The sequence below is a fragment of the Rhinolophus hipposideros genome (genome assembly GCF_964194185.1).
Source record: "Rhinolophus hipposideros genome assembly, chromosome: 8".
In the NCBI taxonomy this organism is placed as follows: Eukaryota; Metazoa; Chordata; class Mammalia; order Chiroptera; family Rhinolophidae; genus Rhinolophus; species Rhinolophus hipposideros.
In genome coordinates, this window is record NC_138054.1 from 95117213 (window position 1) to 95140903 (window position 23691).

The window sequence follows — 23691 nt, forward strand, 5'->3', positions numbered from 1 at the left end:
GTGTTCTGTTTAATTTCAGAGCTGTGATTGTCCAATGTGTTTTTTTGTTTTTGTTTTGTTTTGTTTTAATTAGCCCAATGTGGCTTTAAGGAAGGTAAGTTTGGGGATCTCAGAGGTTCCCCATAAAGGCCACCGACAGTCTAAATCACTTTTGGTCACATCAGTCCATTTAGCTAAAGATGCATGAGGAGGGACCATGGTCAGAGTCCCTGAAGAAGGGACACCCTGAAAATATTCAGGTACCTGAGCCCCATTTTCAGAGGCTTTTCTTTAGAGCAACAGGCCCAGATGCCCTAAAACAGCTCAAGGCTCAGTACCAGTGAGTCTCCTCTAAGACAGCTTGGTCAAGGAAGGGTCCCCGACAGCTGACTGCCAGCTCTGGGAGGGACAGGCTGCTCTGGAAAGAGCCTGGTGTTAGTGTGCACAGACCCAGGGGAAGCCCAAAGACTGAAAACCAACCTCCATACGCGGAGGGCAGGGGAAGACCCCAGGAAGAGTCTGCCAGTCCAGTCTGGTAACTGGGGAAGTTTATCAAGGGAAACTTACACACGGGGCACATCCTGGGTGAAGGGACCCTCGCACCACTAGGCAGGCACCAGAGGATTACAGAGGGTGACACAAGACAGTTACATGTGCCAGTACGTGACTACTCCCAGGTGCAGGTAATGGCTTTAACATAGTTGACCAGCTCGGGACAACGGAACATTCCAGGACCCAGGACAGAGCAGGTGGCAGGGGAGGGATACTGGTTTGTCGCAGAACAAACTTTGATTACGATCAGACAGTCTCCAGAGAAGCAAATCCTCTCCCCTCTGGGTGGGGTCCAGCTCGAGGGTCAGGCATAGGTCAGTCTTGGAGCAGTCTCCCCTCCACACCTGGAAAATGGCTGAGTGACAGTTGCAATGGGACAGTCTGGTTCCAGACAAATCAGACTGACGTCTAGCACAAATTTCGGGTTCCCAAAGAACCAAGTCAGCTGCTACAAGGGCTCGAGCCAATGTCAAAGGGGAGCTTCCAAAAAAGATTTCACAAGCAAACAAGGCCTTTTAACAAAAAATAGGGGGGGGGGAAACAACCCTGAAAACTCTGAACAGATCCCGAATAAAGCCTGGAGAGCGTCAGAACACAAGCAGAAGCTGGGGTTCGGGAGAAAACTCACCGTTACCTCCCGAGCCAGCCGGGGAGAAAGGCAGCCGTCGCAGGCGGCTCTGCGGGCGCCACGCCCGTCTGCCCCGGAGCCCGGGAGCCCGGGAGCCCGGGGGGTCTTCTCCGGATGCCCGACGAGCCCCACGGTGCCGACTACGGACAAAAAGCCCACAAGGTGTACCGTCCGCAGAAGGGATTTATTCGGGGAAAGGGAAGACTCAAGTCCCGCACGGGCAGCCAGGGCCGAGCGGCCGGCCCCCGACGACGCGGTCCCGGGACGGGAGGGGCCCCAGCGCCACGCCGCAGCCCGCGCTCTCCGCGCCGGCTCCTCCCCAGGGGGTCCCCACCGCGGCCTCGGTTCAGGCCGTCACTGAGTTGACACCCGACACCCCTTACGCCTCCTTCCTAACCGTCTGCAAATACGTTCGTAACTTCGTTTACACGTCAAACTTGGCCGGGTTTTCACAGGCGAGCGGTGTGCGGACGTCAGCGCGGGCCTGCGGGCTCTCGGACCCGCCGAGGGTGAGCGCGACGCGGGTCGCGGCCGGAGCGAGGACCCCGGGCCCCACGGGCCTAAGGAGCGCGCAGCGCCGCCCTGGGTCGCGCGACCGCCGTCTCCAACGCCTACCTGGCGGCGCGGCGTCACTCCCGGCGACGACGGCGGGACGTTTGGGACACAAGGGCGCCGAGCCGGAGCGTCACTGCCGGCGAGAGCCCTGGGCGTGGTGACGTCACACGCCGGCGCCAGCCTCGGCCGCGCACGCGCGGAGCAGCGGCGCGCTCGCCGCCGGCGCCCGCGGGGTGAGCCTCCCTCCGCCCGCGGCCGGGCGCGCGGGGCCCGCGCGGGGCGACCGTCGGGACGCCGCGCACACGCCTGCCCTGCGCGTCCCGACGCTGACGTCGCCGGCGCCGCCGCTGCGCGTCCCGACTTCCGGGCGTCGCGGCCGCCATCTTGGTTGTGCGGAAGCGCCGCGGCCGGTGGGAGCCTCGAAGCTGGAGAGTGTGGACGGTGCGGCCGCTATGCCGTCGTCGCCGCTGCGGGTGGCGGTGGTGTGCTCGAGCAACCAGAACCGGAGCATGGAGGCGCACAACATCCTCAGGTAGTGGGGCTCGGCCCTGCCGGCGCTCTCCGTCGCACGCCGGCCCGGCGGCCGCCCCGCCGGCGCCCGCCTCCCCGGCCTGAGCTGGGCAGCGGCGGCCGCGCTTCCCGGACCCCCGCCCCGCGAGTCGGACGCCGGCGGCCGGGAGGATGGTACGGGGCTGCCGCACGTCCGGGCTTGTTGGCTCCCGGGGCGGGCGCAGCGAGCAGTCCACAGGGCTCGCTCGGCCCCCACGTGTGCTGAGTCTCGCGGGATCGCAGGTTCTGAGCCTAAATGTTGCCGGGGTTCGGAAACCCCAAAGCTCCCAGTAAACTCGGAAGACTGAGGCGTCTGCGTCCGCTGTGCTCGCGTGTCTGCGCGGCTGATAGAAGGGGCCCTCCCGTAAGGCGGGCTTCGGCGAGGCGGGCAGGAAGGCCGAGGTTAGGGTCCGGGCCACGGTGGCGTGTGACGACTGTCCCCAGGGTGTGTGGTCATGGATCGCATCTGCCGGAAAACTTGCAGGACAGAGCGAAAACCCCCAGAAACGGCCTCTCTTGTTAACTGCGTGAATTTCCGTATTTGCTCCCAGCTACATTTTCACGTTTCGTGCAGAACAGCGCTCACCCCACCCCCAGAGCCTCCAGTCCGTTTCTGGGCTGCCCTTGAGTTCGCTTTGGAGTTTCTGCTTTCTATGCCAGTACTGCTCTTTTGTGACCGTGGTGTTGCCTGTAATAAAAGTTTACTCCCGCTTGATACCGTTGTTTCGCTCGAAACCACTTCCTAAAGTGTGAAATTGACCACGCACACGTCCCCGTGGGTAGCAAAACAAAGTTGAAACTGTTTCCTATGTGGACATGAAGGGACACAGTGGCTCACTTCTCTCCTCAGTCCAGCCTTGACTCTCCTGAGTAACTTGGGAGAGTTAGAAGTCCCCCACACTCTAGTTTTTATTGACGTTGGAAGTGTCAGGTGTCCACGATCTGCTAATTAGGAGTTTAACTTTTCCCAACGTCTACCCACTGTCCACAGTATTCGCTTAAGGTCATTTTCTGGTAGAGTGTAGTCTGCTTTTACCCTAAGAAATCGATGAGAAGGTTGTTTTTAAACTAAACATGTTTAAACTTGAAAGTTATTTTACACCTAGAATTACATCGTGCTGGGTCAGATCCCAAAACTGCGTTTATGTGTGCAGTCGTTAAAAGTTTGGTAAATTTAAGCAAAAGAATGCAAGGTTCACACTCCTGGAAAATTACGCAAGGAACATTAAATTTAACATCTTCAGTTAGAACAACCGTCTGCCGACTGCTCCATTCTGCTGGTTCTGGACTGTGATCCTTTGCTTAAGCCCTTCTCCTGTGTCCGCGTAACAAATCTGGGATGAAATCTTAGGAAAGGAAAACTTGAATTATCTGCAGCAACTTTGTTAAGGGAGTCAGTGCTGCCATGTGTGTCTGATTTCCTGAGACAATCAGTACAGGTGACAAGCTCAAAGTGGCTGCAGCCAGCGCAGCACTGGGTCTCCTGTGGAAAGGGGAGTGCAGAAGAGCCCCTCGGAATAACCACTGAGTAGGAACCCTGTGTGCGCTGACCTGGTTTACTGTCTTTCGAACTTCCCCATAAAAAGAGCAGGCTCAGAATGAGGGCGTATGTTACTGATAACGTAAACGTGAAGTGATTTTAGACATGAATCTTTCATTTCTAAAATGCCTATTGTGGGGGTGTTTTCCTTTGTTAAAATAGTAGTGTTTGCATGTTGCAAAGAATTCTCACTGTAGAAAATATGTGGAAGTCGAAGAAGATAAAGATCAGCGCATACCCACACTTACAGATCAAAGCCACATTCTGTAATCTCGACACGTAATGTGTGAACAGAGTTTGATTTCAGTACTCATTTCTGCTCTCACTGGGGTGTGTGGAATTTGAATCCGTCTGTTCTTACTGTGTGATGGTGCAGGTTGTGAAGCCAGCACAGCAATCGCAGGGACCCTGTGCAGCTGTGGATTTGGTAAGCGATTCCATGACACTTGGGCTTCCTTTTTCAGTCTTCTGTGTCCTTGTGTCATAGAAATACCTTTGCACAGTTTTCTGGGTATTTCCTTGGCATAAATTTCTAAAGATGAAATTGCTGAGTGAAAGGTAGGCAGGTTTTACATTTTCATACTTTTATGCCTTCCAGAAATATCTATGTGCAGAATTCCCATTTCCTCATAGTCTGGGCATTATTTTCATCTTTTCATGCTTCCAAAGTAAAAAAAAAAAAAGGATCTCACCTTCCTTTATTTTTAAAATTGCTATTGAGGTTGAACAACTTTTCATGTCATTTTCACTTTTGAAAAATTGTTGTGGCTTTATCTATTTGGATATTTTGTAGACTTGAAAAGTATCTTTAAGAAATGTATATGATGGTTTCTATTACAACTAGGAGAGGTTATGAAAGGCTTAAAGACTTAGGCCTTAAAGATGGGTGATGTTTGTGGAAGGCATAGGAAAATGGTATGATAACTGATAAAAGCAGGAAAACTTTTATGTGTGCAGTGTGCTTACAAATACAAAAACCATGCATCAGAAAACTTCTGAAATGAAATCGCCAAAGGAATGCAGATAATTGAACGTGCACAGTAGACAGTTTATCACTGAAACCCTATTTTGTTTCTGCCATATTTAAAACCAGCTCACGTTTTTCTGACAAGTCGAATGCAAGTGGTGATACCTGTTGGCACTTTCTGGAGCTAGTTGTCATGTTACTAGTCACCCTGGGGTGATCAGTTTTGATCTTTTGAAAACAAATTGTTTCCAATGCCAGTGCTGGAGGCCTTTCGGGTTCAGGGGTGTAGGAAGCTGCTGTGAATCCACAGAGATGCTTGTTCTTTATGCTTGTTCTTTATACGCGGTGAACCAACATTTCCCTTTGGGGCCAGTTGGTTTATTTTTGATTCTGAAATGTCTTCTAGATGTTAAGGGACTGACGTGTTGGGGTTTTGGAAACTATGACTTTAATTGTAGCAATTTGAAACAAATTTTAAAGACACACTTCTGTAAATTGCTGGGCTGAATTCTCAGTCTGTTTTCATTCCTAACACCGTGGACAAAAAAATATGATTTGGGGAGCAAATGGGGAAGAAACAGAGTCCATCTCGTGAGCTCTCCATACCAGGTACTTTCCAAACCTCACCTGAGGCCATCCTGACAACTTTGAGGGCGGCCACACTTGCACTGGTGAGGAGACTGTTCCCAGAGCCGGAAGCCCCTGCTTGTGAGTGACAGCAGGGATTTGGACACAACGGGCTCTGTTCATTGATCGATGAGTAACAGAACCGAGGCTCGGCTGGGGAAAAACACGGGCCGAAGACGGAACCAGGGTGTGGTTTGTCCGATTGGGCTGGGACTCTCAGTCATGACTAGAGCTTGTGAGCCCCAAGCCACACTGGGACTGAGGTGCTGGGACCACATCTCAGGGCTGCCTAGGGTTGAGCGGTCACACAGCTGCATGCACCAGCCATGAGTGCAGCCTGTCATGGAGCTAGACCTCTCTCTGGTCTGCATGCATTTCCGGAAGTTCTTAACCAGGGAGGGTTAGCTGTGTCCTGCTGTCCTGTGACTGCTTCTGCTGTTGCAGTTCTGGGAACACTTGAAGAAAGCACTGGAAACGTGGGAAGGTGAAAGGATCTTAACTCAGGTCCTAAGAGTGGCAGAAGGTCTTGAGGAGGACACCAAGGGGATGCGTTTGCCTTTGCGGGTCTTAAGGGGCTGCATGCTTTTGTCTTTGGAAGGCGGAGCTAGGGATGGTTGGAGGGGAGATTTCTGTTTGTGAACATTGAGACAAAACCGGGCAGACCAAGCATGGTCACAGCGCCAACAGCTGAAACACTTCCTGTGTCAGCATCCTCCTGTCCAGCCTTTCACAGGACAAGGGAGGGGCCCAGCGCAGGCTCCCCGCTGGGGGTTGCGTTCCTCGGAGCTGAGGACCCTTCGGACCATGTTGAGAGGCGCTGGCAGGAAGCGTGGTGGTGGTCACGCTGCTAGGTTGTCCGAAGCCCCACGTCCTGAGGGCCTACCCAACAGAGCAAGGTGGCCTGAGCGCAAGGGTCGTGGAACCATGGGCCCGGACGACGGCGCCTCAGCAGAACACTGACCGGTGCGTTTGCCGCAGGCTCGTGTTTAGAAGCCGCTTGCTTTTGCTCTTGACCTGGGAGGATAGGAATAAAGTAAATCCTACACAGCATGTGTTGAGGTGTGTTTGGGGCTGCATTTTGCCAGTGAGAACATAACACTTTGTGGAATGCTAACATTTCAGAAGTTTCTTCGCAGTGTCTTGGCCACGGTGGAGTTGCAGACAGGTGTTTAGCTGAGGTCCTCGTGGGCAGGTGTGTTCCGTGCACAAGAGGTCGTCGCGTCTCGCCGTGGGGCCGACGAGCAGTGTGTCTTTCCCTGTGGCGAGGGTGACGTGGTGGTGAGTGCATCCTGTCCTCACAGGCCGTGTGTCAAAAGCGGGCACCGGTCTAGGAGTTCAGTCTGAGCCAAAACAGTGTTGGAAGTTACCTTAACAATCACACTGTAGAAAACAGAAATGACCATTTTGGGGTGTTTGTTTGCACACGATTGTTTTACCCTTAGTCACTGGATGACAGCGGAAACAATTCTGTTTCCCCAAATTGGACAGTTTCCTTGATAGGTTCTTCATGATCGATTTTTGATACTCGTGGAGACGTGATAAATACTTGTCTGGGAGATTGGTTTAACATACAGAATAGTTGGCCCTTGAGACAAAGCCTTTTGGCTGTCAGGAGTATTTTTATAGCATTCGGTTCTCTTACGTAAGAAACAAATTGTCACACTGCACTGTTGGCACCACACAAGATGGGCCGTTATGTTAGCTGCACCAGCTTAGAAGACAGCGCTTCTGTTGCTAATTAGCCTTTTTGCCACCTGTGAACGTTTTCTGTGGGGCGGGGGGAACAAACTGCATTTCATTTTATTTTTAAACATACTTGGTGAACATTTCAGAAAGTTGGGCAGGAGCGGCAGACGCCATTTCTAGTAGGAGGCCCCCCGAGACAGACCCCACCTGGCCTTGTGGACACTCACCAAGTGACTGTCTTAGAGAAGCCTTGTCATGGGCCAGCCAGCTGGAAGGTTGGGCGAAGTTAGTTTTGGGGTGACTTCCTTTTGGGGATATGGGCAGACTAAATGGAGAACTTTCCATTTGGACACTCAGTGAAACCTCGAACCCCAGGTGACGTGAGATGAGTCAAGTTGATGGGCCTGGCCAGGTGCTGTCATCCAGGCAGGTGAGGCCCAGGCTGCAGCCCTGGGAGCCCTGTGGCAGCTCGTAGGTGGCAGGCCTGCCGGCCCCCGCCAGAACCCTCCGTCCCGTCCAGGTCCCCACCCCATCACCCCACTCGCACCACCTGGCCAGCTCCCTCACTGCCTCTCCCTGTCCGGTGCTGCGTGTTTTGCTTGCTTTGTGATGTGCTCCACCCTCCACCCTCCACCCCACCCCCCCTTTGGGTCACAGTGATGTCGTCAGGCTTGTTGGTGCGTCAGCCGAAAATCCTGCTCCTGGTATGTTACCCGAGTCTGTGAGGAGTGGGCGCAGATTTGGGGGAGGCGGCGAGGTGTGCCACACCAGTGCAGGCCCTGTGGCGGCTGGTGCCCCCGGTCACGGCGACAGTTGTCGACGTCTGTGCTTCCTGCCTCCCTTTCTGTCAGGGTCTCTAGTTGTGATGGCAGCGGAAATGTCTCCGTGTTCGTCTGAGCTTTGCTTTGTGAGCCATTCCTCTCTGCTGTTGAGCCGTGTTCTTCATCTCGGGCTGGGGCCTGCTAAGGACAGAGGACGCAGGCTGGGTGTTAACCTGAACCAGAGGGGAGCCGCTTTGTACCCTCTCGTTGTGCACACTGGTCCTTGCCGGGGCGCCCCTCCCGCCTGTGCTGCCCCTCACCCCTTTCCAGTGGCAGGTGCTACTGTGTGGAGGGACAGGGTTCGTATCGTCCTCTGTGGCTGCAGCGTGGCTGCCAGAACATCCTGCAGGTGGGCCTGTGACAGACGCAGTGTCCCGGGCGGTAGCCTCCAGGAATTGAGGGGTCTGGTGGGGTGACAGGCTTTCGCTTGCAGTGCCTCCAGTGGCCCCATGTGGGTGAGGTGTCTCCTCCTCGTAAAACTCCGCTTGCCACTCAGCAGCTCTTTGTGATTATGTGCCGCACGCCGGCACTGCTGTAGGGGCTGGGACACAGCAGTGAGAAGAGGCGCCATGGCCTCCTGCGTGGTGCTCCCGTGGCAGTGGGAGAGGACAGCTAGAGACAGGAGCTTTCTCCACACAGCGCTGCTCCCCGGAGGAGTGAGACGGACTGTTTCCTTCCCAGGGACCTAGGTATCTGTGTTGGGATGTCAGCACTTCCTTTCGAAGGAGCTCTCGCGTGTCAGGTCTCCAGGACTCGGCCCTGTGGACACGGCTTGGGGTGGGGGGGTCTTCCAGTTCATTCACTGTAGGATGTCTAGCAGCCTCCCTGGCCTCTGGATGACAGTGACACCCCCATTCGTGACCACCAAAAAGTCTCCAGACACGGCTGCATATCCCGAATCACGATGATAAAACATTACAGGAAAGCTTAGAAAAGCTCGAGACCATCATCACAGCGATTCCAGAGCCCATCGGGCCTGTAGGTGCTGGCGTAAAGTGTGTTCTTCCCGTGGCCCTCGATCTGGGAGTGGGGTGTACCCTTCAGAGACACAAATTCCATGATTTGTAAATGCAGAGCTGGGGCTGACAATTCCACTTATTTAGATACTCTTTTAACATGTAACTTGTTTCCTCTTGCTGCCCGAGTTAGAACACAAGTCCTATAGCAGACACTGGGCACATGGCCTGCTGTGCAGACCCAAGGCTGGTGGTTCTCAGTGGGACAGAAGCCTCTTGGGGCCTTAGCACTTGGAAGAGGGCGTTTCTTTCTTGTATAAATGGTCGTTCATGGGGCTACATTCATGCACTACTTTACTAGGAAACATATGGTCGGTTTCCTTATCTTGGACGCCGTACGTTATGAGCAAGCCCCCACAGCTGTGGGGCTGGCGGCCAACGTGCTGATGCAAAAGGCTGGGTGCCCAGTTCTGGCTTCCTGGCAAGCCCGTGTCACAGGGCACTGGGAACTTGGCCGGACAGTGTCCTGAGGTGGGGCGTGCAGTCAAGTCTTTAGACGTTTCTTAGGAATCGGGAGACGGGTCCTGTGAGCCTGAATCCAACGCAGAGGCCAGGACTGTGGTCGGGACAAGTGTTCACGTGACACCTCCCCCGTTCTGTGGGGCTCACGGAGTCTGAGTGATACTGCTACAAACATGCCGTCACCGAGACCGAGGGCTCCTTTGTTTCCCGTTCTCACTGGTTTCAGCGAGCTTTTGTGTAACACGCTACAGGTCTTGCTACATTTGTGAACAAAATATTTTAAGTTAAGCATTTAAAAACATGTTCTTGAATACCAAATGTCCCATTTCATGTCCTTTCTTTCAGAATCTGTGTCTGTCTCAGCCCCACTGTGACGCTTTCTCTCCTTGTGTCTTTCAGCAAACGGGGATTCAGCGTCCGGTCCTTTGGGACAGGGACTCACGTGAAGCTTCCAGGACCAGCGCCCGACAAGCCAAACGTTTATGATTTCAAAACCACATACGATCAGATGTACAATGACCTCCTTAGGAAAGACAAAGAACTGTATCCCAGTGGGTTGTCCTTTTAAAGACCCCGGTGTGGTCATGTCGGGTAGGTGTGGTCTGTGACAGCCCCACGCTGATCGCCAATGCAGGGCTGTGATGAGGGCGGGCACGTGTGGTGCAGACCACCCTCCTCTTACCCTCAGAGAAGCAGGTTTCTGTTGCTGGCGCTGCTGGGGGGCAGGTCATGGACGGTGTGCGGGCTGTGGGCACGCAACATAAAGGGGAGTCGTGCTGGCACAGCCGAGGGAAAGGTTGTGACTTGACACTGACCAGCCGCTGAGGTGAGGAAAGCAGAGACCTCTGAGCCGTGGCTCCTCCTGCAGGGTGGCCCACGTCTTCCCCTTGCAGGTAGGTGTGTGCCTGTGGGTGTGCACTGATGGTATATGTGTGGTAGGCCGCTTCCACAGTGGCTGATGTCTCTAGAGGGTCCAATCCGTAAAACGGCCAATTTCGCTACTAAAGGAAACGTGTTAGAAACAAGTAAGAGAACTCGTCTTCATTTCGGGAAGGGACGAGACAGACTGGACCTGCTACTTAGGACTCCAGGTGTGAGAGGAGGCATTTTACATAGAGTCTGTGAGGTGACACCAGTGTGTGGTGACGGTTAGGACAGTCATTGCCCGGCTTCTGGCCCGGGCATGTGTATTTGCCCCGCGCTGCCTTAAACCCTGACCCGCCTCTGTTCCTGTGATGTGTGCTCCTCAGGATGGCAGACGCCAAGTGACGGGGAATGAGCTCCAGATGGAAAAAACACTGCACTTGACACACTTGCAGTTTTTGGTCAACCACGGTGTTTTTTTATCCATCTGTAGGTTAGTTAGTAGCCGGGAATGGTCCTGAAGATCATTGCAACGGGTGTGCCCTGGGTCCTGGTGGCCGACTGACGGCTCCGTGTCCTGCCCCCGGGCTCTCCCCTCCCCCAGCTCCCAGTAGAAAGTTGTTAGTGGGGCATTGGGGCAGAAACGGGTGTTTCCTGTCAGTGCCACAGCCGGCACGCAGAGATCTGTAGAGGGCGGGGTGCCCGTGACGCAGTGAACCTGAGTCAAGGACTTGTGGCACCCGGGGCCCGCCCTCCAGATGGCAGACCCGGGTGGTACAGAAGCCCCTCACAGATCTGGGGGTGCACACTCTGCGGGTGCACATTCCTCAGCAGCCCCAGAACCTGCATTGGGAGAAGCTCCCTGAGTATTTCCGGGGAGCCATCGGCGTGTAATATGTGTGGATTAGAGGCTGAGCTCTGGCCCAGGGTCAGCCCCGGAAGCGCCCGCGTCCCTGGTGCTGAGTCGCCTGGACCTCGCAGGGTGGCATCGACCACTTGGCCATTTTCCCCGGAAAAGCTGTGATCTCTCTGGGGTTTGTCACCTGCACGTAAGCTCTCACGAGCCGCTAAGCTTACTGGAGACCCTGTCTGGGTTTAAAGGTCACTCAGCACCATTCACCGTTCACACTTCTATCCGATGGCCGCTGGCGCTGGCCACCCTTCATTGTTACACATCGGGCCCTTTCACAGGCAGCTTGACACGCTGTAGAGGACCAAGCGCAGAGGGACGACCAGGAGCCATGGCCTGCGTGTTCTGGATGGCCTAACAGGGCAGGAACCGACCTCCAGAATCGAGGATGTCTTCCTTTCCTGGTGACTTGGGCAGGTTTCTGGTCTCCCCAGGAGGCGTCCACCCCAGAAAACAGCTGTGTGTGTGTGTGTGTGTGTGTGCTTGCGTGTGCACCCTTGCCTCACTGGTTGTGCCCACTGTCACCGACAGTACTTGCCCCCTGGGGACCCTGTGTAGGATCTGGGACAGGCACCTGGTGACTTCATTGACTTCACGGGAGTGGGGTTTCTGTCTTCCGGGTAGTATTGGGGGGAGTGGGCAAAATAGCCTCATGCTTGGTGCTTGGCTTGGCTCGACCACAGTACAGTCCTTGGCCAGTGACGGAGGGACATGTGCTTCAGGGATCACTAGACTGGCAGGATGCCGCAGGTGAGGGAGAAGATTGGGTCAGCGGGGGTGGGAGTCCCCTGATCACATGGGAGGGATCCACAGGGGCAGGCGTTGGCCCCAGAGGGGCTGGCGTTCTCGCCACATCTGCTCATGACACATGCCCCTAAGAGCTAAGAACCCAGGCCTGGAACAGTACCTGGGCGTTTGCAAAAGTGCAGTTATTATGCCCTGCAGTGGAAAGCTAGGAAAATAAGCTGGAACCCAAAGGCAGACCCGGGAGTTGAGGCCATAATGGCCTGATGGTGAGGGACGGGCTGTGTCATCTTCCCGGGGAGTAACCGGGCCCTGGCTTCCTCTGTGCCCACCTCATGGTGCCCCTGAGAGCCGAGTGGGAACTTGCAGAATGCTGCCTGAGCCTGGTGTTTGGCCAGTGGTCCTATTGGTGGTACCAAAGCACATCCTTACACATTTGGCTGTGATTGACTGGTTGTGATTTTGGTTTTCTTTCCGGAACAGGAGTGGGGCTTAGGGCCCGACAGACTCCTGCCTCTGGCCCCTGGTGACATCTGTGTGGCCAAGCGCTGGCCTGGTTCCTCAAGAACCTGCCCCTGGGGATTCCAGAGGGTAGTGGGGCTGGAGGTGCGATGCGGGGTGTAAACCTTGTTAAACTACAACCAAACTAGTTAAAGTAGATTGGGTTGGTTGACAGTTTACGTTACCGTTTCTCCTTCGGGTGATTGTCTACTAATAGTCCGGGACATCTGCGTTCACCTGACCCTCCACAGACCAGTAGTAAGAAATGTCTTCCGACCTCTCTCAGTGGGGGCCTGTCCGTTTATGAAGAATCGTTTCGTTGTGCTGTAATCCACGCGGCATACAGCTCAAGGGTGCGTCTTGGCTGTGCCCCCATCCCAGTAGCTTTTGGAGTATTTTCATCTGTAAGAACCGTTGGTCACCGTCTGTTCCCCCATGTCTCCCAGCCCTGGAGCTGCTGTCCATGTTCTGTCTGGACTTGCCCTTTCTGGGTGTTTCACGTGAATGGGGTCACACATGTGGCCTCTCGTGACTGCTTCTTCCACCCATCGTGCTTTCGGGGTTCCTTTCAGGGTTCCTGGAGCAATGTGTTGAACTGTCCATTTTTAAGTGCACATTTTTCCCTTTGACCCTCGTTTTTTCCTTCCTTTTGCCTCGGGCTCATTGTGAGTTCAGAGCTTTTGAAACTTGGGCCTCTGTGCAGGGTTAGCAGGGTTCCCTGGGCCCAGCAGTGAGGCTTCTGGGTGTTTTCTTCTCTGGCCAGAGCCAGTTCTCACACTTGGGCTTCCTCCCAGGGCTTCCCAGCTTCTACCGAGAGGGGGCTGCCGCTGAACCCGCCCAAGCTTCCTTGGAGCCTTCGGTGGCAAGGTCAGTTATTCTCATGTCAGAATGGCCAGCCTGTGAGCCAGGGCGTGTCCCTGGGCCTGTGGAGGAGTCGGCATGGCAGGAGGGGCTCGGTGTGCTCCGCAGATTCCCCAGTTGGCTTTTGTCAGTGGAAGTTAGATGGCCACTCACAACCTTTCAGTAGATGATTGCCCTGTGAATTATAAAACCATTCGTCTTAAAAACCAAGTAAATGCCTGCCTCCCAATATCCTTCCTGTGGCCAGCTGTCCCTAACGTGACTGAGATGGATGCAAAAGTAGCTGACACTTTCCTAGTCAGTCTGGGGACCGAGTGTGAACGGGTCTGATCGTGGGGACCAATTGCCGGCCGGGTACTGAGCATGGCGACGACTGAGCGCCAGCTGGGGACTGAGCGTGAGCCGCGTCCTGACTACCCCCTGGTTATTCCTGTGCCTCTCCTGCAGTTACTTTTGGGGTTGACGTGATTTCTGCAACTGCATTTCCATCCTCTCCATCTCTTGTCTTTTAGGCCTGGGTTTACTTGTGCATATACCCCTTTAACTGCCTTGGGGTGAAAGGTAAAAATACAAAGGGCTTCTCAGATAGTAAATGCGCACAGCTCCTGGCCCCTTCCTGGGGGTGAGGTCCGTGGGCACAGCCATGCGAGAGGGCTCCATGGGTTCTGAAGCTGCTGCGCCCTCACTCATCAGGGCCACAGGGCTTTTCCAGGAACTGGCTCTTCAGGCCTCACAGACTCTTTTTTGTAGCTTGCGGCTGAGGGTGAGGTGGGGTGGTAGGAGCTGTGGGCTCCGGGTCCTGCCCTGGGGCGCTTCCATCTGCTGATGCCCAGCCCATCTGCTTCGCCCCTTTCCGGGCTGGGCGTACTCACTGGCGCTGTCTGCCCGTGGTCGCCGGCCCCAGCCCTGCGCCCACCTGTACCTTCGCTCGCTCCTGCTGCACTTGACCTTTGCCCCGTCGTGTTTCACCCTATGTGAAACCCATATGGCAGCTATGTTCTTACAGGAATGTGTTCCTAAGCCAAACCCTCGTTCCCAGAGAAACGGATCTCATTCTGCTGATACTTAAGCTTCCTGGTTTTATGAAAACACTTGTGCTTAACATACAGATGTGGCCTCAGCTGTTTCCGGTGATGCCAGGCAGGTAGCTGAGGTGTCTTAAGAGATGTGCACCTGCCTGCGTGTGCCTCTCCCTGGCTTCATTCTGTTGGCGGTGAACCTACAGTCAGCTTTGCGGCTGTGCCTCGGCTGCTCTGGTCCCCATGAGGACCAGCTGGGGTAGGTGGGTCCATTAGCAGTGACCACTGGCCTCTTGGACGAGCCCCCCAGCCTCCCTCGTAGGTAGGCGGTAGGGTTTCTTACACAAGCTACTGTCCCAAGAATGTGCAGTGATGGAGGGGTGACAGGTGGTGGCCGGGGTCAGCCAGGATGCTGCTACCAGGTCAGTGTCTACCATGGGCTTTGTCCAGTTACTGCTTTTGGCTCACCTTTTTTGAAACATTATTTTGAAAGATTGACTTAAAGTTCACGGTAAAATAATGCATGTTTTTCTCTAAATCACTAGTAACGAATCTCAGCAAGGGAGGGGGGCTGTTTTATTTTTTTTCCATGAAGTGGAAAAAAAACTGTGCAGTGATCATAGGCGCTGCTGGGAGGAGGTGGAGCATGACTTCCAGACTGGTCCCAGCCGTCGGAAAGCTGCCGTCTGCCGTCGCTGACTGTCAGATGTGAGCAGCCCAGAGACTGGGCCTGGGCTCCCCTCTGGTGTAGTGTCTGCACCAATACTCTCTTTGGAACCGTTTTTGTGGAAATGCTTTGGTATTGCAAACTAAGTCATAATTTCAGAAATTTTTCTCAAAAAAATTTTTAAGTAGCTTAATTTCCCCCCCTAAAATGCTGCAGCCTAGGGTCTGCTTTCTTTTTTTTGATGTTTTTGTTTTTAGGTGAACATTTTTATGATGTTAAAAACAGAACTGGGGGAGTAGCTGTGCATCTATTTGAAACAAAACACAAAGACTAAAGCTATTTTTCCACTGCTTTTTATTTTATTTATCCAGTCAATTTATTTTTAAAATGTTTTTCTGAACTTTCCAATTTAAATAAATGTAGTGTTTTACCCTATGTGGACAAGTAGTAGTCTACTGTTTTTATTATTTAAAAGTCTACTAAAACGTAACCTTGTCAGACAGTGTTGTGACCTGTCCTTGTGCTGTTCACGTGGGGCCTGCTTAAAGCAGCTGAGGCTGGTCCCGACCTTTGGCCTCGCTGCCCCCTGCAGGTTCCAAGGAGGAGGTGCTAGGCAGAAGGACCCCAGTTCTTACCGGTGGTTTCCGTTGGGGAGCATCCCCTCTGACGGCTCACCTCTCGGTCCCCTCAGGTCCCTTGTGCACATCAGCTCCAGGCGAGCACAGGTCCCCACTGTGCTGGGCATGGGCGGCCTGTCTACACGGGGTAGCACGCAACTTCCAGAAGCATCTGTGATGGGGTAGCAATTGCCACATGCCAGGTTAGGCGGCATCCCTCTGCACTGAGTTGGCAGGGAAGGTGCTGGCTCATCAGACCAGACATGATGCCCTCCGCTAGGCCCTTTGCCCTAGAAGTGTCCCCGACATGGTCTTGGGGACGTCCTGCCCACGCTTTACGGTTGTTCAGGAGAGGCCACCGATGCCATCCCAGGCGACTGCTGGCTCAGGTGTGGGGCTGGGACCGCTGCTCAGGTGCCCTCAGGGCACAGCCGCCTGCCCATCTGCAGGATCCCAAAAACTGCAGGTGTGTGTTGTGGGTGCTGCTGGTACACACAGAAGGTGACACAAATGGAACTGATTTTTCTATTTGCCAGTTCATATATTGTCAGTAAAACTGGCAAAAAATATAAACCTGGCCCAACCAAAGAGACTTCGCTGTTACTTTGTGATTTGGGGAGTTGTGTCACCTCCTCTGTGGTCCTCCCCTCACCTTTCCCAGGCTGGCGTCCTGCTGTGGGCGGCTCAGCCGTGGTCAGTCCAGGGACGCACCTGGTCCCCATGACTTTAGGCCATTTGGAATACTGCCCAAGAGGTGTGTCTTCCCCATTCATCATCCTCTCCCGTGTACGTCACACTGTTCCCTTCCCGGCGGGCTCATGGATGCCATGTTCCCGGGTGTGAGTGCAGCACGTGGTTGGTCCCCTGCTATCACACACGTCTGCAGGATCCAGTGTGTTCTTAAGTCCTCTGGCAACGTGGCTGTTTAACGAACGTGAAACGTCATGGAACGCCCCGCAGAGGTGGGAGTGGGCCCGTTATGTGGCGGCCGCTGCCTGGTTCTCCGCTGGTGTTCTTGATGAGGCTGGTGGCAGTGACCCTAAGCCTGGAACTTTGTTACAACAGCTCATGGATGACACGGTGCGGAGCAGACGCACTGGCCTCCGTGTCAGGGAGGGTGCCTGCCTTCCCGGTTCTCAGATCGCAGAGCTAGCCGATCTGCGGGCCCATTCAGGCCTCTTGGTGCCGATCTAAAGTAAAGGCAGAAAGGTCTCTGCTCCGTAGGAATCCCAGAACTTGAATGAGGTACTTGAACTGTTCCCGAGACGGTGCGGGGGGCTCACTTCCCTGTTGAGTAGCTGCCCGTCCACTGGGTGCGGTTTGGGGAACAGTTGTTCTACAGGCTCCAGCTGCACAGAAGGGGGGCTCCCTGGACAGGCACAGCGGGCCCTGGCCTTTCTGGGGTGCACAGCCTGCTGACAGAACCTTCCTCCCAGAGAGGACTGGATCCCCGCTTAAGAACTCTTGCTTTGTATCTGACGTTTCCATTTGATCACACTGAAGATTGGAAGTCGAATTAGATTATGGGGTTTTGAAAGCTGAGCAGATCCTCTGGGAATGGCCTGCCGTGGGGTGCGGCGGCCGCGTACGGTTTGGGTCTACCAAGGCTGAGGCAGAAAGTGGGGACGGGACATGCTGCTTCCATGAGCGTCTGCGTAGTAGCTGAGGTGTCCTGTCAGTGAGGCATCAATGAGGTTCCATCAAACCAGAACCCTAGCAGCTGCCTGGAGCAGAGAACCTTGAAGGGTGCATGGGGAGCCCAGTGTGCCCCCCCAGCCTCTGTGTGGGGTACAGCCTGCCCGCTGGCCCAGGGGATAAGGAGGCAGCATGGCGTGATGTGGGGTGAAGGTCCTGCCTTCCAGGGCTGCCAGGAGAGGACCTGGGGAGGGGGCCGCGTTCTGTCCAGGGCACCCAAGGCTGCTTGCCCTGAAGCCCCCATTGAGTAGGTGCCACAAGCTGGGGTGGGGGCTGGCCCCGGCTGGGGAGGCCTGTGTGCACTGGGAGACCTGCTTCTGTTCTGAGTGTTCTGAGCCCACCTCTTCCCACCTGGTCTGTCTTGCTCGAGTTCCGTTGTTGACGGATGGGGAAACGTGGCTTGAGTGGCGCTCGCCTGTCCCATCCTTGGGAGGTGCTTCTGTCCAGCAAGGACTGGCGAGGGGCTGGTGCACTGCTTGGGAGGCAGGCCAAAGGCCTCTGGCCACCGACAGCCTCCTGGGGGCTGCTCGGTGAGGACATGGGGTGTGGGGGCCCCACTGCTGAATCCATGGCCCTCGCGAGGGAGCCGCTGGTCCCTTTTTGGGTTTCTGCTGGCACCTTTCTCTGGCTCCGGAGACCTCACCCGTGCCCTCACTCGGAACATTGGGCTTCACCAGAGGGGCCCACGGGTCAGCCCCCGGCCCCCACTGCCCACTTGCCCACGCCCTCCTGCTCCCATGGCAGCCAGCAGTGTCCCTCAGTGGTGGCCAGACCAGGTCCCTGCACAGCTGGCCCCAGTGTGCTCCCACGGACAGCCGTGGAGAGGCTGGAGGAACAGCCCTGGGGCTGCAGGACGCCAGCAATGTGCCACACGCTAGCCCACACTGGTGAGGCCCCTTCCTGGAGTGGCCCAAGCAGGTGTCCACAGGAGGGGCTGGGGAAGTCGGCTTCTCTTTGGGAAATCACCTTGGCGTTGAAAACATCCAACTAAGCCTTGTTGGTGTACTGAGGACACCTGATCAGGATGGGGGCTGAGGTCAGACATCACATGTGGAAACTTCTGAGTGGCACTGGGCGGACTCAGCAAGTCTGGGCGGCCCGGCTGCACCTGGCCTGGCGTCCACTGCAGCAGCACGTTTGCCTCTGCACTCTGGCGTGGAAGACAGCAGACCTCCGTGACTGCCCTGCCCCTTGCCTCTCATTCAGGGGCGGTTCCTACAGTCCCATCCTGAGTGTTTCGATGACAGGGTTTCAGAGCACATGTGCTCCACCCTGACGAGAAGACCCAGAGAGGGCGGCAGGGCGAGCCCGCGTCCTGTGTCAGGCCCAGTCCCCGCCTTCCCCCGGGACATGCCACCCTTCACCTGTTTCTGGTGACAGCAGTGGACATACGTGCCTTGCCTTCTGAAGGCCAGGGGCCAGCAGTGAGGCCACACCAGCTGCGAGCTAGGAGGTGCACGACCACCCTGTAGGTCAAGGCCACATTTACTCGTCTGCAAACTGATGAGGGCCGGTGGCCCCTGTGCCTCAGACCACGCGGCACTCCACGGACAGCCTAACTGGCTGCATCCCCATCCTTGGCCTTCAGAAGCATCGTGGGGTTCCTGGGGGGCCGAAGTGTGTTGGGAACCTCCCCTCTCACTGAGGCCAGGGCCCCTTTGGGGACCAGTAGCTGAGCAGGGAGCCCGGTGATGGAGCATATGGGGCAGGGCATGGACGGGGGCTTTGGAACCAGAGTCTTACAAGTGTGTGAACTGCAGGGGAGTCTGGGCCTGGCCCCCCGCATCTGCCTGTCTGCCGGCCCTTGGCCGAATGTGGTCAGGCAGGCCAGTCACCATCCAGGCCTGTGGTCGCCATGGCCACGGGAGGACCTGTGTGTGGTGGTGCCGTTGGTTCTGGAAGCATGAGCCTTGCAGGTATTGCTGGCTGGTCCCAGGCTGGGCCTTGGCTGTGTTGCTCCTGGTAGTTCAGGACTGAGGGATGGGGCAGCTGGCCCTCCTGCCCCAGCACTCGGGGGCCCCATCGGGCCAGCACCTCATTCTGACAAAAAATTCCGAGGACGGCCACTTCCAGCAGCGCGCTCATCCCACCTCCAGAGCGCAAGCGTCCTCCTTCCAAAGCCAGCCTGCACGCCCTCACTGAGCCTGCCATCCACGCGGGGGACCCGTCACTTTGGCCGCAGCTTTTACTCTGATAAAGCCTTCATTTTGGTGGCAGGCTCTTGTCATCTTGGCCTCACCTCACCCTGTCCCCAGTCCTGTCCCCTGTGGTTTGAAGTGGGAATCCAAGTGCAGCCTGGGTCCCTGGGAATTGAAACAGTTGGTGGGATTGTGGTTTCATTCCTGAGGGCTCCTGGCACGGGCATCTCCTGTCTGTGGTCCCGCCTGGCTCAGTCTGAAATTAGCCAGAAAATAGTCAAGAAAGGCCGCTGTTCCGCCTCCCCCCCCCCCCAGTAACTGATGGGGTCAGACCCCCCACCCCCCAGCACTGCCTTTCTCAGCTCCATGGACCCGCTGCCTTTGTTACTGCAGCTGCTCCAGTGATGGGGGCCAGGTGGGGGAAGGGCGAGCTCTGTGAGTTGTTACAGCCCTGACCAAGCACCTGGTGGCCATCTGTCCTTGGGGTGGCCGTCTGGGAGGAAACCGGAGGCCACCACAGTGGCCATCCTGCCAGTGGGATGCGGGGGGCCTGACCACAGGCTGTCATTAGACCTTAAGCCTTAATTACCAACCCCAGTGGGAGGTGGGCCTTCCCTCAGCCCACTTCTTTTCGCCGGACTTTGATGCTGAGTGTTTGAAAGACCAGGTTCTGGAAAGACAGACCTGCGTATGGCAGCAGGACGAGACGGGCCAGGACCACCTTCATTACACTTAGCTGGAAAGTGACAGGAACCACGACACCCGACACCTAACAGTGTTTGAGTTAAAACTTTTAGATGAACCACTTACATATATTCTAAAAGCTGTTTTCACTCTCTAGGAAGGCAGGAAATGTATTTTGAGTTCATTTACATAAATTGTCTTTACTTAAAATCTGGGAGACACCTTAAATGTATCACTTAGAATTCGGGAACCAGCCAGCTTGTGTGTAAAATAGAATTACTGCGATGCTCATCCCCAATTGTGCAGAATGACCGCTGGAGACCATACCCTCATCTTTGGGGTGAGCCCTCTGCCTGAGGCCCTGAGGCCAGACAGCCAGTGTTGGACGCGCCACAGCCAGCTCGGGTCACATTGGCACAGACCTTGCTGCGGGGCCTGTGTCCCCTTGAGCTTCCAGGCCCCAGGCATGGCCCCTCCCCTCCTCATGTTTTCAGTGAACCCAGCCTTCTCCTGACCCCCTTCTGATTGCACTTTCCTCTTCGGTGGTTTTCCGGAGTTTCTTTGCTCCCTTCATGAGCCAAGCTGGGTGGCTTTTCCAGTGAGCATTGTCCTTGCTGAAGGGCTCAGGGTCAGTGAGCAAAAGTGCATGGGACAAGTCAGATAGGTGGCCAGTGACACAGGACTGGGATGTGCTGGTCCGAAGGCCAGGCCTGGCCATGCCTAGCCGGTCGCAGGGAGCGCCTCCAGTCCTCGGTCTGCCTGGCCTGGGACAAGCGCCTCCCCCGCCCCCTGTGGGACCGGGGACTGTGGCTGCAGGGGCCCCGCACTGAGCCGGGAGGGCAGCCGGTCCTGACCAAAAGCTCCTTAACCTGGTGCCCAGCTACACGCAGAACGGCATTTTGCACATGTTGGACAGAAATAAGCGAATCAAGCCCCGGCCAGAAAGGTTCCAGAACTGCAAGGACCTGTTCGACCTCATCCTCACCTGCGAGGAGAGAGTGTACGACCAGGTGGTGGAAGGTAAGCTCGCAGACCCGCCCCCATCTGTGCCGGGGACCAGGGTGGCCCTCTGTCCTGCTTGTCCCGTTGTCACATCCTGGGTGGGCCAAGCACCAGCCTGCCAGGGCCCTGGAAGGGGGTGTCGGGGCTTGGAGGGTCACGGGGGTCAGGAGCGAGTGGACGGTGCTGGGCCTGGGGCTCCAGTGAGCCCTGCGGGTGAGATGCTACTGTTCTGGGAGGAAGTCGCCTCCTGCCGGCCTGCGCAGGGCCTCTGTCAACCATCATTGTGTCCTGGTTAGACCTGAATTCCAGAGAGCAGGAGACGTGCCAGCCGGTGCACGTGATCAACGTGGACATCCAGGACAACCACGAAGAGGCCACGCTGGGGGCCTTCCTCATCTGTGAGCTCTGCCAGTGTGTGAGTATCGCGCCCGCCCCTGCCAAAAGGACGGAACCGGACGGGACTGTCCCACAATGCTGTTCACACTCAGGGTATTTTCACATGTTAAAAGCCAAGTAAATGCAAAGGTCTGCACATTTCATTAACGTGATAGAAGTGCAGCGACCTGCTCAACGCCTGGCGACCCAGGGCCAGGACGAGGCCCGAAAGGGTGTCCCAGGGCTCTGAGGGAGCTCTGTCCTCCACCCCCCGGACACCTGGCCCTGGTGGCCCTGGACATCTGTCCTTGTACGCAAAACCCCAGGACTTTGCAGCCATGTGCAGCTGTGCTCAGAGCAAAGCATTTCCTCTTAGATGTGACAGAAGGACCTACCCAAGGAGGAACCCATATACCTTGTCTTCTGCCCGTGGGATCTGCATGTAGGGCAGCTGACTGAGAGTGACAGGAAAACAAGTGGTTCAAGCAAGCAGTGAGATAGGCGGGCCCGCTGGTCTGCTCTGAGGGACCCAGCACAGCTTCCACTCCCCACATGCCTCACGGTGCGTGGTGGCTGCTGGAGCTCCAGCACTTGTGCCCATGATCTGGCTGTCATGCGAGAGAGACAGCTGAAATGGGGGAGACGTGTCCCAGAAGTTGCACACGTGATTTACTCTTGGGTCATGCTGGCTAGGCCCAGCCTTCACTTCCAGGAGGCACTGCATGCAGCCGGGGCTGGGGGCAGTGAGCAGCCTAGGCTGCAGCCCAGCCCAGGGCGGAGCAGGTGTGCTCAGAAGCCAGCCAGGGCCACCGTGGGGCTGTCCCCTCACAGCAGCTACTCCTTTTAGGATAGCAGTCTTCCAGCCAGGACATCTGGCCATGTCTGCACTTTTGTGGGTCTCACACCTGGGAGGGGCAGCGGTGGGCAGTGGGTGGGCCACACATGCAGGCCAGCACCCTGCAGTGCAGGGACAGGCTGGCTTCCCGCTGGTGGCTTCTGGTGTGCTCATTTGCAGAGTGGGGACAGTACAGGCAGTGTGGGTTCCCTAGTTTGAGTCCATGTGACAGATTTGAGCACAGGCTCTGCTGGAGCCCTGCCCGGTTTCAGAGCCCAGCCCCCTCCTCCTCAGGCTGCCCCAGGGGAGGACGGTCAGCACCTGGATGGGATGGGTCAGGCCTCTGCTGGGTGGCCGGGTGTCCTGGGCTCAGAGTGGCTGCTGTGTCCTCAGATCCAGCACACCGAGGACATGGAGAACGAGATTGATGAGCTGCTGCAGGAGTTCGAGGAGAAGAGTGGCAGGGCCTTCCTGCACACCGTCTGCTTCTACTGAGCGCGGGGCTGGCCGGGCTTCCTTCTCGCTCTTCAGTCCTGAGACTTCTAGCCACTGGCAGGGCTTCTGCGGTGGACGGTAGCAGTACCTACATAAACTGCATATGAAATGAGAAAATACAAATGCCAGGTTAACTTTTTTTTACCCCACTTTTACTTACAAGTGGGTTATTGATTATTGATTATGGAGTTTTATTTCTTTGAGCAAGTCAGAAACGAAACCCAGTTTGTTGTACGTTCGCCCCGTGTATCTGCCTTTCATTGTACGTTCCTTCCTCCTCTCCCTGGCTGGAATGTACAAAACCCGAATAAAGCAACGGGCTGTAACTTACTGGGAGAGAACCTGCCATTGCCCAATAAACATGCTGCTGGTCGCATGCTTTGTCCTGAGTTCCTGCTGTCCCTACAGCGGTCGCCTTGGTCGCCTTCCCTCAGCCCGAGGCAGAGCTGGATACAGGACACGCCTCCGTCAGGAGCGGCTGCCGCCCAGCCCCGCCCTCACAGGGCCGCCTTTGAGAGGCAGGGGCAGGGGCTCCGCCTGGCTCCCCAGCTCGCCACAGGCTCTGCGTCTGGGGTTGCTGGCAGGAGGGCTCTGACCCCTCCCGGTTTCTGCAGCTGTGGAAAACCTCAGGTCATTTGTGGAGAAGTGGGGGGCTTCTGTGCCGGCAGTGTGGGCCACTTGGGGGTTGTCCTGTGCCATGCTGTCCCCAGGCTCCCAGCATCACGGGGCAGCCAGAGCAGGCCCACAGACCCTGGCGCTGACCTGGGGCTGAAGCTGGCCCTGCCCCCACTGCGGGCATCCTTTGGCTTTTGCTCGGCTCCGTCCTCAGGCCATGGCTTTAGAATGACGTCCCTGGCAGCTCCCCAGCGACCCTGCAGGCCCCTCCGCTAAAGGCAGTTGCT

General features: G+C 56.0%; 1 protein-coding gene across 1 annotated transcript; it reads left to right on the plus strand.

Annotated features, from left to right (window-relative positions):
• Positions 1-1908: 1908 nt before the first annotated feature.
• SSU72 (SSU72 homolog, RNA polymerase II CTD phosphatase) lies at positions 1909-23165 on the plus strand. The gene is made up of 5 exons (XM_081057116.1): positions 1909-2246; positions 9782-9925; positions 20963-21102; positions 21381-21499; positions 22688-23165. Exons 1-5 carry the CDS (start codon positions 2167-2169, stop codon positions 22787-22789), a joined length of 585 nt encoding a protein of 194 aa, XP_080913242.1. The 5' UTR covers positions 1909-2166; the 3' UTR covers positions 22790-23165.
• Positions 23166-23691: the final 526 nt, after the last annotated feature.